The 12,309-nt window shown below is 52.2% G+C and overlaps 1 protein-coding gene across 2 annotated transcripts in view; it reads right to left on the bottom strand.

The window, feature by feature from the left end:
- PDE9A (phosphodiesterase 9A) overlaps positions 1-12,309 on the bottom strand; it is a 99,458-nt gene that overhangs the window by 55,411 nt on the left and 31,738 nt on the right. For both annotated transcript variants that reach the window (XM_068545798.1, XM_068545799.1), the window contains exons 2-4: positions 10,014-10,084; positions 8,659-8,736; positions 2,204-2,247 (exon numbers count right to left, since the gene is read on the bottom strand). In XM_068545798.1, the coding sequence (XP_068401899.1) occupies positions 2,204-2,247; positions 8,659-8,736; positions 10,014-10,084 (193 nt within the window). The remainder of the gene's footprint in view (positions 1-2,203; positions 2,248-8,658; positions 8,737-10,013; positions 10,085-12,309) is intronic.

Genomic DNA, 12,309 nt, shown 5'->3' with positions numbered 1-12,309 from the left:
CCCTGGTGGCGCAGGGGTTAAGAATCTGCCTGGCAGTGCAGGGGACACAGGTTCGAGCCCTGGCCTGGGAAGGTTCCACATGCCGCGGAGCAACTAAGCCCGTGCGCCACAACTACTGAGCCCATGCTCTAGAGCCCGCGAGCCACAACTACTGAGCCTGTGTGCCTAGAGCCCGTGCTCCGCAACAAGAGAAGCCACCTCAATGAGAAGCCCACGCACCGCAACGAAGAGTAGCCCCTGCTCGCCGCAACTAGAGAAAGCCTGTGCACATCAACAAAGACCCAACACAGCCAAAAATAAATAAATAAATTTATTTTAAAAAAAGAAAGTTATTTTCATACGAAAAAAAGTTAGAACTCAAGATTTTATTCTAACATCTATTATCAAAAGAACTGAATTAAGAGTTTTCATAAAGAGCTACTCAGGCATAAAAATATTTACAGCAACCAGTGCTCCTATGTAAACGCTGTCACTTGAAAGATGAGACCCTGAGACACAGAAACATCAGGGCCTCACTCACACACCATCCAGCACAGTATGGGTGGCATCAAAATTCTATTCTGTAGACATCAATTTTGCAAAGATTAAAATTAAATTAATATTAAATTTTAAAAAGAAAAATAAACCTCAACTTTTGCCTCAGGCCATACACAAAAATTAGCTCAAAATGGATCACTGACTTAAATGCAAAAACTAAAACTATAAAACTTGTAGAAGAAAACAGAGGAGAAAACTTCACAACTATGGGATAAAACAAGATTTCTTTGGACACAAAAAGTAGAAACCATAAAAGAACAATTGATACATTGGGCCTAATCAAAACTTAATTCTGGTTATTGAAAGACACTCATAAGAAAATGAAGAAGCAAGTTGCAGATGAGGAGAAAATATTTATAATATCTACCTGACAAAAGGTGTGTATCCCAAATATACCAGGAACGCTTTCAATTCAAGAGTAAGAAGGAAAACTACCCACCACCACCACAACCAACAAATCAGAAAAGATTTGAACAAATACTTCATAAAAGAAGATTTAAGAATGGCCAGTAAATACTTTAAAGATACTCACCATCATTAATCACTAGGGAAACACAAATTAAAACCAAATGCAGTACCACTCCACACCCAATAGAACTGATTAAAACAAAAAGGACTGACAATGTCAAGTGCTGCTGAGACTGTGAAGCAACGGGAACTCTCGGACATCATGGGTGGGGATGCAAGATGTGCAGGGAAATTGTCTGGCAGTACTTTTTATAAAGGGAAATATACACTTAGCCATGTGATCCACCAATCCCATTCAATCCCATTGACTCCAAGGGAAATAAAAATATATGTCCCTATAAATGCTTGTACTTGGATGCTCACGGCTGCTTTATTCATAAAAGTCCCCAACCTGAAATAACCCAGATGTCCTTCAACAGGTGAATGGATAAACAAACTGTGGTCCAGCCATACCTGGAATGTTACTCACCAATAAAAAGGAAAGAATCGCTGATACACATAACACACGGACGAGTCTCAGAAACATTAGATCGAGTCAAAAAAAGAGTACACGTGTTACATAATTTCATTTTCTATGAAACTCTCAAAAAGACAAATCTAATCTACGGTGTCAGAGAGCGGTTGGTTGGTGGCTGACAGAGACCAGGAGTGGAGGGACGGGGCTAAGCGGGAAGAGGCACAAGAGAACTTTTTTAGGTGTTCCCTAAATGTTCCCAGTCTTGGTTTTGGTGGTAGTTAACAAGGATGTATAGAACTTTCAAAGCTTATCAAAATATACACTTAAATGGGAGCATTTTATTATGCATAAATCATACAGAAATAAGAGTGATCAAAGATCCAAAAGGAAATGGGATTTTTAAGAAAACAACACTACTGACTGTATGAGGCATCCTGGGGGCTGGCCTTTTTGCCTCACAGTCTGAATGGTCAGGACAGGTACTGGGCCCAGGGAGACAAGAGTGGGGTGTCACCCAGTGTCTGCTAAGTCGTCAGGACCGGGTGGGAGGGGGTGGGGCTGGGCATCCTGGGGGTTTGTGGAGGGCAGAGTATGGCTGTCTCTGCAGCAGTACGCGGCTTTAGATTCTGTAACAGTACCGGGCTTCAGATTCAACGCCTAACTCACACATATTCAATCACAGGTGCAGCCTGGAGCTTTTGTTTCTTTCTTTGAATTTAAAAAATGATAGCAAGGCCTTACCAGAGAGTTGCTTGATGGCCACAGGTCTCACTTTGTAGGGAGTCCTGCAAGAGAGAAGGCAGTTCCACTGTAAGATGCTGTCAAAGATGTTCATGTGCATCTGGTTCGAGAGAGAAGCACTTGGGCTGAATTAGAGTTCAGTGAATTAGGTCTTTTTAAAATGAATTTCTTTGGCAGGTCTGAGCTTTCTCATTCAGAAGAATTCTAAATACTTTAAATATATCATTTAAACAACGGACCCCCTCTATAATGTTCATATTTGGTTAATAAAATAAACATGTTGAATGCAGCTGGGATGGCACAGGATTGTCCTGGTCTGTCCTGACACTTGACTGATACAGGAGGCTCTCCCTGTTTTGCTCTGAGCTCCTGGAGACTGCGTCCCCCAAGTGCACAAGAGAGGATGGTGTCAACAACTCAGTCGAAAATGCACTGGCACCTCGGTGATGTCACCACCGGTAATCATGAGACCCACAGTGGGTGGGGAGAGGATACTGGTGATAGGAAAGACAGAGTAAAGGTCACTGTCCCTGACATACAAGGACCTCTGGCAAAGGTGGGGGGGAGACAAGTCAATGGAAAATAGGCAAAGAATAGGAACAGGCAATCATTGATTACAGTTAATAAAAATAAAAAGAGGGACCTCAAGAAAGAGGCTATTTTTTTACCCAAATTTTGGAACCTGGTAACATGAATGCTACGAGGGCACAGGGACTCAGGCTCTCACAGGTATTGCTGGTGGGAGTACGGATTGCCACCACCTAGGGGAAAGCAACCTAGCAGCACTGATTCAAATGTAAAATCCTTTGTCTCAGCATGTGAACCTAGGAACAAAAGTATTAACTCTTTTGGTTATCTTACACAGGGATACCTTCATATGTCACTCGTTCATTCATTTAACACATTTTACACTGAGTGCTCAGTGTGGTCGGGTTCTGGTGATATAAGAGTGAATCAGGGCTTCCCTGGTGGCACAGTGGTTAAGAATCCGCCTGCCAATGCACGGGTTTGAGCCCCGGCCCGGGAAGATCCCACATGCTGTGGAGCAACTAAGCCCAAGCACCACAACTACTGAGCCTGCGCTCTAGAGCCTGTGAGCCACAATCACTGAGCCCGCATGCCACAACTACTGAAGCCTGTGCGCCTAGAGCCTGTGCTCCTCAGCAAGAGAAGCCACTGCAGTGAGAAGCCTGCGCACTGCAGTGAAGACCCAACGCAGCCAAAAATAAATAAATAAAATTAAAAAAAAAAAAAAGAGTGAATCAGACAAGAACACTCTGCCCTCACAGATCCCACGTTCCACGGTCAAGTACACGTTGAAAGGACGTGAATGCTGCTGTTTGAATGGCTAAGAAATGTCATCCGCCGGGGCCGGATGACACATTAGCTGAACTGTGGAGTGTCATTCAGTTGTCAAAAAGATGGAGATGAGTGAGCAAGTACTGACGTGGAGGGATGCCCACGACATCTCGTTAGGGAGACACGGCAAGTTACAGGGTCACAGACGGAGAGTCAGCTCAGCGATGGAGAAAGAAAGTACAGAGACTCTGGAAGGAGTTACACCAAACACCAGACTCTGAACAGTGGCTAACTGGCATCCTACCTGTGGTTTAGCAGTTACAGGGCACACGGAAGACTGTTTACATTTAAAATGCCAATAAAGTATAAAAATAACAACTGCGTGGCACTAATAGGTGATGGACGGACAACCCCACGGTGGTCTCGAGTCCCGCCTCCCCACGAGGGGCTCCTCCTGGTGGAGCCCGTGAGGGGCAAGTCAACCCCCCCATCCCCCCCGCAGGAGCGTGCACCTTGTTTGGGGAAAGGCCCTCTTCCAAAGGTCCCCGGAAGTTGGTTATTTGGGACTTGGGGTACTTTCCCTACAGAGGTTTCGTTGTAATGGTGTTTGGGTCCTGGGAGATCACAGAACATCCTGCTCAGAATCCACGCGGTTTGAAGTGTGGCTCCACCTGTAGAGCAGGTGACACACCCAGCTGGGGCGGGGCTTGGCCAAGGCGGTACTAGCTGCCTCCGTCCTCACACTGATGGCGAGCAGGGCGGGCAAGTCCACCCTCCCCGGGCCCTCCCAGCAGCCGTCAGCCTCGCCAGCTTGCAGGTTTCCAGGAGCCACCGCTCAGGGAAGGGGGGAACCTCCCTGAAGCCCACCGCGTGTGCGGGGCTGACTTTGAACCAGGGTCGTGTCCAGAGCACGTGTCGGTGCTGCCTGGGGGGGGGCCAGGGCTGCGGCGATGGGGTGAGGGGCGCTGAGAGCCACGGCGAGGTGGGCGTCACCTCTCCTCTCTCCTCCTCCCTCAGCCCCACGAGCAGCACTGATGCTGGGGCAGTGGGTGGAGAGACGGGATCCCAGGCCCGACAGGCGCAGGAAGGGGCCTTCCCTTCCCCCCTTTCTCTTCTCTCTCCCTCCCCTGCAGCCACAAGGACTGTCTTCCCCTGCTCTCCACAGGCCGACGCTGGCCGGGAGGTGACAGTGACGGCACAGAGGAGGTGCCGGAGGTGTGGATGGGGAGAGACAGAGCCGCGTGTCCCGAAACGCCTGCCCCCCTTACACCGTGTCAGAGGCGCTGACCACAGCTGGCTCCCCAAGATTACTCTTGGCCCTTGGTTCCTTAATCCTGTTGACTCAACAGCAGGAATGTTCTCAGAACCAGTTATGTTGCTTCCACGATTGAATAAACTCCTGCCTCGGCCTAAATCGTGTTACAGCTTCATCATTTCTTCCTCAGCAACAGAACTGAGATAAACCACTTTCCATTTGCCTTGAACTTGTACTTGTCTTTTTCCAAAATGCCTCTTTTCAAACACGTTTAGTGGGAGCCGCGCCGGAATGCAGGAAACCTTTCTCCCCAGCTGAGGGGATGGGCACACACACCATCCTTGTAAGCGCTCAGCCATTTCATCCGGTGGACAGCTTCATGTATCACAACTTGGCTAAAATTGGCAATAAAGGAGCGTTTGTATCACACGTGTGCCGTGCCGTCCCGGCTCTCCCCTCTCTCCACACGCCCCATTTTTTCCTCATACTGCTTAAGGGTCTGTTTCTCTCCTTCAACAAGGATCTTGAAGCGGCGGAGGCAGAAACGGAAGGGTGGTCAAGAAGCAACACGCTGCTCAGCGGGACACCATGGGATCCAGAATGTCCCCTTGTCCAGAAAGGAGCACTGAGACCAGACGCTGTCCCGCCGAGCGTGATCTGAACGAAGCTGGGACGTGTCTACCTGTGTTTGTTAGTCCTTAGCAATGAGGGCGATTAGCAATCAATCACCTTTCTTATCAGCTCCAAAAGAGACAGGAAGCTACTCAGCCCATTGCTAGATTAGAGCCTCTCTGACTTAGGTAAATATGTTCCAGCTTATTTAAAATGCTGGTCTGAACGTTCTCTGATCGTTCAGGGAAGAAGCATTTTGAAGGAAGAGTCAGAAGGTCATGAGATTTGGTTTGACATGAGCCGAAAAGTTCAGTATAAGAGATGGGAAAACTGGGACCCCCGACTTCTCATCAGTAACCAGGTGGTCACAGTCAAGAGCCCTTGTAATTTGGAGAGGAGGCTGTGAAAAGCGCCCCCTGCAAGTGTGAACCGGGCAGAAAGCAGGCAAGGCAGACGAGTTGGCACCTGCAGGAGAGCCTCTCCTGGGAGGCGGTTCCTGAATCCGAGGCTGGGGGCAGGGTACAGGCGTTGACAAGGCTGGACCGAGGGGCTGCAGGGTCTTCAGCGGTGGAGGAAGCTGGAGGGACACGACCTGACTTGACCGTCTTCTGGGAAGAAACAAAATTTATCCAGCACTTTCCGAGAAGGGGAAACCCTGTGTCTGGTAGAGGTGACCTTCTGGTCACTGGCAAGCTGAGCACCCACCTGGGGGTCAAGAGTAGTTTCTTAGGTTTTGCCCACTTTACACCGGTGATTCTCACCCTCGCTGCGTATTGGAATCACCCGGTGAGCTTTAAAAAAAAATCCCTCAAAAATCCACATTTCCTGGGTCCTAGTGGGGCTCTGGTGACCAGAGCCTTTTTGATGATCGCTGGTGGTTTGAACCTGCAGGCAGGGCTGACGGTCACTGGTTTGGTCGGACTAGGTTATACCGTGCATGTTTAGAGGGGGCGGGACCCCCGACGGCAGCTGGAAGCGTGGGACCGGAGAATTAGAGGCAAACGGAGCAGATCGGAGGCCTCGCTGGGGCTCGTGCACGACCCGGGAGGGGGAGCTGAGCAGGCAGGAAGGGAACCTTGGGGAACGCCGCCTTTCGGGGGCTGAGAGTGGGAAGCAGACACAGCCGGGGGGAAGATGATGGAGGCAGCTCGAGAAAAGGAGAAGTCCATGACCTCAAATGCAGGGAGCAGACAGAGGCAGGGGAGGGGATGCCCAGTGCAGAGAACAGTGATTAAGGAGGTCCCGGCCAACAGCATCACCACCTGGGAACCTGCAGAAATGCCAGGGGAGAGGGAGGGAGGGGGCTCTGCTTCAGCCAGCCCCCCCGGGGTGTGCGTGAGGCTGGTGGTCTGGGGGACAACGGGCAGCTCTGCGACGAGAAAGCAGCGGGGACCACATGCACCGGTTCTCAGCCTCGCCAACACTGACATTTGGGCAGGTGAGTCTGGGGTGGAACCAGCCCTGGGCACTGCGGGAGGTAGAGCAGCAGCCCTGGTCTCTGCCCGCTGGGTGCCAGAGACCCCATCCCCTGGCGTGGCAGCCAAAATGCTCCAGGCTTCGCCAAGTGTCTCCTGGGAAACAAAACTCCCCCCCGTTGAGAAGGGCTGGCACAGAATACAGAGCCAAAGGAGATATGATGAAGTGACAGAACAGAATCGACAAACTACAAACTGCTTTAAATTAATTCGGGAAAAATGCAGTCTTGCCCCATCAGACACCGGCTTGCACGGACAGGGCACTTCCCTCTGACGACATCGTTGTATCCTGTGGACGTCAGGGGTGATAGGTCACTCGTGACTTTCCTTATGAATACAGATCTGGGTCAGGCTGGAGCTTATGCCACAATTTACGACAATCTTCCTGGAGCCTCCGGGGATTCAATTAGCATCGCTCCTTCCGGGGAGCCCGGAGCCGATAATCAGAGCGTAATCAGAGCCAGAACGCGTGGGGGCAGAAGCTCCTGATGACGAAATTAAAAGTTCAGGAGATTGATGGATGCAGTGGAGGGGGAGGGGTGACCGGGCGGAAGCACCCAGATGCTCGGGGAAGGACAGTGCTGGCCGCTCACCACGGAGCTCGGAGGACATCGGAGGCTGTTCAAATGTTCTAGGACTTTGTACATCCCAAGGGTTTGTCACTTGCCGGGCTTTCTGCACCAAAGCCTGGCAGTCTTTGCGAGGTCTTGAGCCCTTGCCTGGGGCCAGGCATCCTGCACCCAGGCCGGCATGGGTGGCTGACAGGTGGCTTCGGGGGACAGAGGAAGAAGAGCTGGTGCCCATCCCTGGGCGCTCAGGTGTGCACACACCTTTGGTCGGGGGAACCTTTTGGGTACCTACAGCGGAGGTCCCAGGGACCCCATCATGGGAGCCCAAATACTCCCACGCTGCCATCAGGGGGCCAGGGCCCTCCAGTGGCCGGGAACTTCGAGGGTCTGCCTGGGCACGCTCTCTCCTGTGGCTGGAGTAGCTGGCCTGGTTCAGTCGGGGGGGGGGGCACCCCGATGGCCGGATTGACACGTGTCCCTCGGAGGGGGATGCAGTGAGGGGCAGGAGAAACAGGGGTCCCGAGGGGCACCCCACTCCCAATCACGCTGCTGCTTCTGGCCTCTCAGGGCACGCGGGCTGGATTCTGCCTGGCCCTGCTGCAAATACAAAGTGGGGGCCACCGGGGACCTCGCCAGCTGCGGGGCAGAGGGCCGGGTGCGGATGGGAGAGGCTCTGCTTGGACTCCTTGTACTCCCTCCGGCCACATGCAGCCGGGCTGTTTTACAGATGTTCACAGGTGTGTTTCCTGCCCAAGTCTTTTCCTCTCTAGGTCTCTCCTGGTTTCGCTCCTCTGGCCCCCAGGCTTCCCAGCCCCCAACCTCCACCGTCTTGGGCAGAGTAGCCGGTGGGCAGTGCTTGACAACTCCAGGACTTGCCCCAGGGGGTCAACGCCCAGCGCTGCCCAGGGAACCCGGTCAGGGAATCTCCTGCCCCGATGGACTGGGGGCAGCTCTGCTACTGCCACTCAGTGCCTCGGTTTCCCCATCTGTAAATGCCCCCTCGGAGGGCTCTTGTGGAGCCTCGGAAAGGTCCCTGGCCACACTTAGAGCTGCTACCTTCGTGGAAAGTGACAAGTTCTGCAAAGGAACCAGCAGCCTCCTTCACAGACCCTCCCATCTTTGGTTTAAATTCAGATTTTCCTGCAGCAGTAAATTTAAAAAACAACCATGGAGACCCTGCCGTGCATGCAGAGAGCTGTCAGACACACCACGAGAAGGAGCTGACGTAGCCCACCAGCCGCTTACCGTTCCGAATTGGCGGGCATGGTGGGGTCGATGGAGACCATGGCGTCATCGGTGGTCAGGAGGGAGATGGTCGTGTTCCTGGAAGACAGGAGAAGCCAGTGTCTTCACCCCGATGTTGTCCCCTGGGTGCACACTTGAATCTGGGCCTCCCATGAGGTAGGAGCCCGGGTAGCAGGCCCGTCCTGCCCAAGGGGCCATGAGGAGTGGCCCTCAGCTTGTAAACAAAGTTAAGGAACTGTGTGTGTACTTCTAAATGCTCAGTAGATGTGTAAGTAATTTAAAACAGGAATTGGAGAAAGTGTAATTTGTTGAGTTGGGAGATTAAATTGTGGTAAAGTAGAAATGAACATTTGTATCAGCCAGTGATGAATTCAGGGTTTGCCTTTCTACTTCATTTCCCATGGGAGTCTATCTAAACGGGCAAAAAGCTCTCCTACCAAACAGTTTTAAGTGGATCAATTGAATCTTCCTCCAACTTCTCATCTGTGGGGTCTTTCACGCGAGGTGTTGCCTTAACCACGTGACTTAACTCTCTGGTCTTCAGTTGTGTATCAAAATCTGTGCAATAGGGGTGACACCTGAAACCCAGGTTGTTCTAAAGAATAACATTTATTTATTTCTTAGCACATTGCTTAATAAAAGATGCCCCGAACTGTGGGCTATTTCTGGCTGCTACAAACCGCTACTTACTGTAACTTCAGGTGTGTAATCTCATCCCTGACTCTCCTTTTTCTCACCTGACTCTGAAAGGCTCCTACTGTCCTTCTCTCTCACCCTCCTTGACCTGGGTCATAACCTTAGTTAACTGCAGGCCAAAGCTGCTCGTGATTACTCTCTGTAGTTGGGAAGTTAGGACAGAAAATCCACTTGCTGGAACAAACTGTTGATTTTGGGAAAAGAATTCTTCTGGAATTCTTACGGTTCTATAAGGTAGATTTCTGGTCTTTTCAACTTATTTCTGACATCAGTCTTTTCCTAAACCTTGATCTGTGATGAGCCCCTCTCTCCCCCTTGCTGGATCATTTGGGGCTGGGGGACCAAAGTCTAACCACTACCACCGTCCTTTACCCTTTCTCCCAAAGCAAAGGAATAAACGAAAGAAAAAAAGAAACTCTTAAGACAGTGGTTTCTGCCTAATTCCGCCCAAAGGTTCCTTCGTGTAGCACAGCAGTGGCCGAAACCCCCAGGGACTCATCCACTGATTCGAAAGGTCCCGAGTGCAAGGTACAAGGTAAGCCCATGGGCCCTACCACCCCTCTTGTCCCCTAGACTCGGCCACTCGCCCTCCCAGGTACCTGTCCCTCCAGGTGAATTTAAAGGCGTCCCCCTGGCGGAGGCAATTCCGGGTCACTCACCGAGGCAGGCCGGTGGCGATGCAGAACAGGTCCATAATGTCGCTGGAGTTGCAATACTTGCTAAAGACCACCTGCAAAACAGAAGCAGAAGGCCGTGAGGGTCAGGCAGCAGCAGGGCAGCTGGTTTCCATGGTGATGTCAGATTCCAGAGCTTTCTCTCTGGTCCTGACCTGCAGGTTAATTTTACAAGGAAAAAACAAAATAACCGTGGGCACTGGCATGTTACATGCATGTCTCTTCACTGAGTCGATTTATAGAGGTTGAGAAAAACTTCACTTTTTTGTTCGCTGAAAAGAGTTGTGAAAAACAACGCTATCACCCACGTAAGGACACCTGCCGGTGACATGCTGCCCTGTGCCCATCATGGTGATGTCTGACGCACCATCAACAACCTCGGCTTAATGATATCACATCGCAGGGGGTCTCCAACGACCTCCGGAGCCATTATGCAAAAGAAATTTAAGATCATTAGCTTAAAAACAAAAGATTGCCTTTTAGGATTTGGGGGGCCGAGCTGCAGGACCAAATCCAAGAGGGAATCACCCTGAGAAAGGGTCCGATTGGAACCGTCGGTCTGCATAGTGAACAAATTTCACCGGAGGCAATTTTACACACGGCCTGGGTGTCCAGTCCCTGCTGGACAGGAGAGAAACACGTCACATCAGCATCTTTTGTCCGAGGGGTCCCGATTGTGAATCTGGGCTCCGGAACCCCTCCCTGGGAGAGGGGGCTTCACGTACAGAGAGGGGGTTGCTCTCCAAGGCTGGACAGCGCACGGGACAGTCCATGCCAAGGCTCCCATTTTCACCGTAACAGAGGTTTTCCGTCAACATTTTCCCTGGCTAATTGCTGTAAGGCCCCTCTTGCTCACCAGCAGGAGTCCGTGGGCGTGGGGAGAGCCAAGCTGAGGAGAGTGGGCATTTTTCAGTGCCCAGAGCGCTATTTTTTCAGCCAGATCAGTTTGCATCTTTTTTTATTGGAAACAGTAAAACAGAGTAAGCAGGTATTTTTCCCCGCAAACGTAGCTATTCCCTGACTACCACGGCCTCCTGTGTGCTGCCCGGTCTGGCTACGCTGAGACTCAGCCAGCGCCACTGTCCGGGCTGCCCGCTTGCTCCCCGAGGTGGTATTCGCACCCTTGGTGACAGGGCCTTTGGTCGGCATTGTCCACCCGGCGGCCACCGGCCTGGCTCAGAGCTGGTCCCGCCTGGACCCCGGCAGCAGCCCCTGCACTGGCCCTGCTGGGTCTCAGCCCGGCACCCACCCTTGGTTTCTAGAACTCAAACCTGGTTGTACCACTTTCCTGTGCAGATGCCTCTGCTGCCCCGCACGCCCACCGGAGAAGGTCCACCTCCTCGCTGGGCACCTGAGGCTCTGGGGTGTGTCCCTCGAGGCTGTGCCCTCGCCAAGCTCCCGCCCCTGCCTTCACTCCGGTCCACGGGTGCCCCTGCCTCGCCCTCTGCTCTGGGTCCCCCCTTCCCAGAGACCCTCCTCCGCTCTCCCTCCTCCCAGCCCTCGGGACTCAGGGCCAGATTCTCCACACAGCCCCCCGCCCCCACCGCCAGAGGAGTCTTGCGCCTTCATCCCCCCCAGCGTTTTCACGACAGTGCGTCCCAGCGCCCCCAGCACAGGCCTTAGCTCACGCCTCGGCCTTTGCAGCTGTGCCCAAGACGGGTGAGGTGCGAGGTCCTGGCCATCCGCACACTGACACGGGACCATTTCTGACTTTCCCATTCAAGCCTCTGTGAAGTTCATGTCCACCTGGTGCAGGCTGACCGCGTGGGTTTATTCCAGACCCCAGTAAGAGGCGAGGGTGGGCCGAGGCAGAGGACAAGACAGCTCTGTCTGTGAACATTCGATTTGCCCGGAGATTCCGGAACAGGGCGAGGTGGCTTGCAGGTCATGACCAGATGCTGGTCAGGAGCTGAGCGTGACTCCAGGAAGTTAGTGCTGACAAGGCCCTCCCCAGGGAGGGAGGTGGGAAGAAAGACCAGGAGCTTGGAATATCCTGGGGGCCTTGACAAGAGTTGAGTTTGCCCAACTTTATAAGCACTGCAGATGAAATCTGGAGGAGCCAGTCTTTTGTGATGGCTTCCTAGCCTCGGGATAGCAAATAATAGAAGCTTTAAAAAATCCAATTATGAAGCAGCAAAACAAACCCAGAAGGGCCCACAGGGCACACTGACACTCTTGCTGCCCCTTTGTAACCGATCCAGCCCAACCTAGTGAGGGAGGTCGGCCTTCTTCTGGGTCCAGAACAGTCTTTGAGATTATTTTTGACTGGGGGGGGGGGGGG

This window comes from Eschrichtius robustus, chromosome 6 (assembly GCF_028021215.1).
Source record: "Eschrichtius robustus isolate mEscRob2 chromosome 6, mEscRob2.pri, whole genome shotgun sequence".
Taxonomy (NCBI): domain Eukaryota; kingdom Metazoa; phylum Chordata; class Mammalia; order Artiodactyla; family Eschrichtiidae; genus Eschrichtius; species Eschrichtius robustus.
Note: the sequence above shows the minus strand (reverse complement) of the source record. Positions and strands in the feature narration are given on the sequence as shown.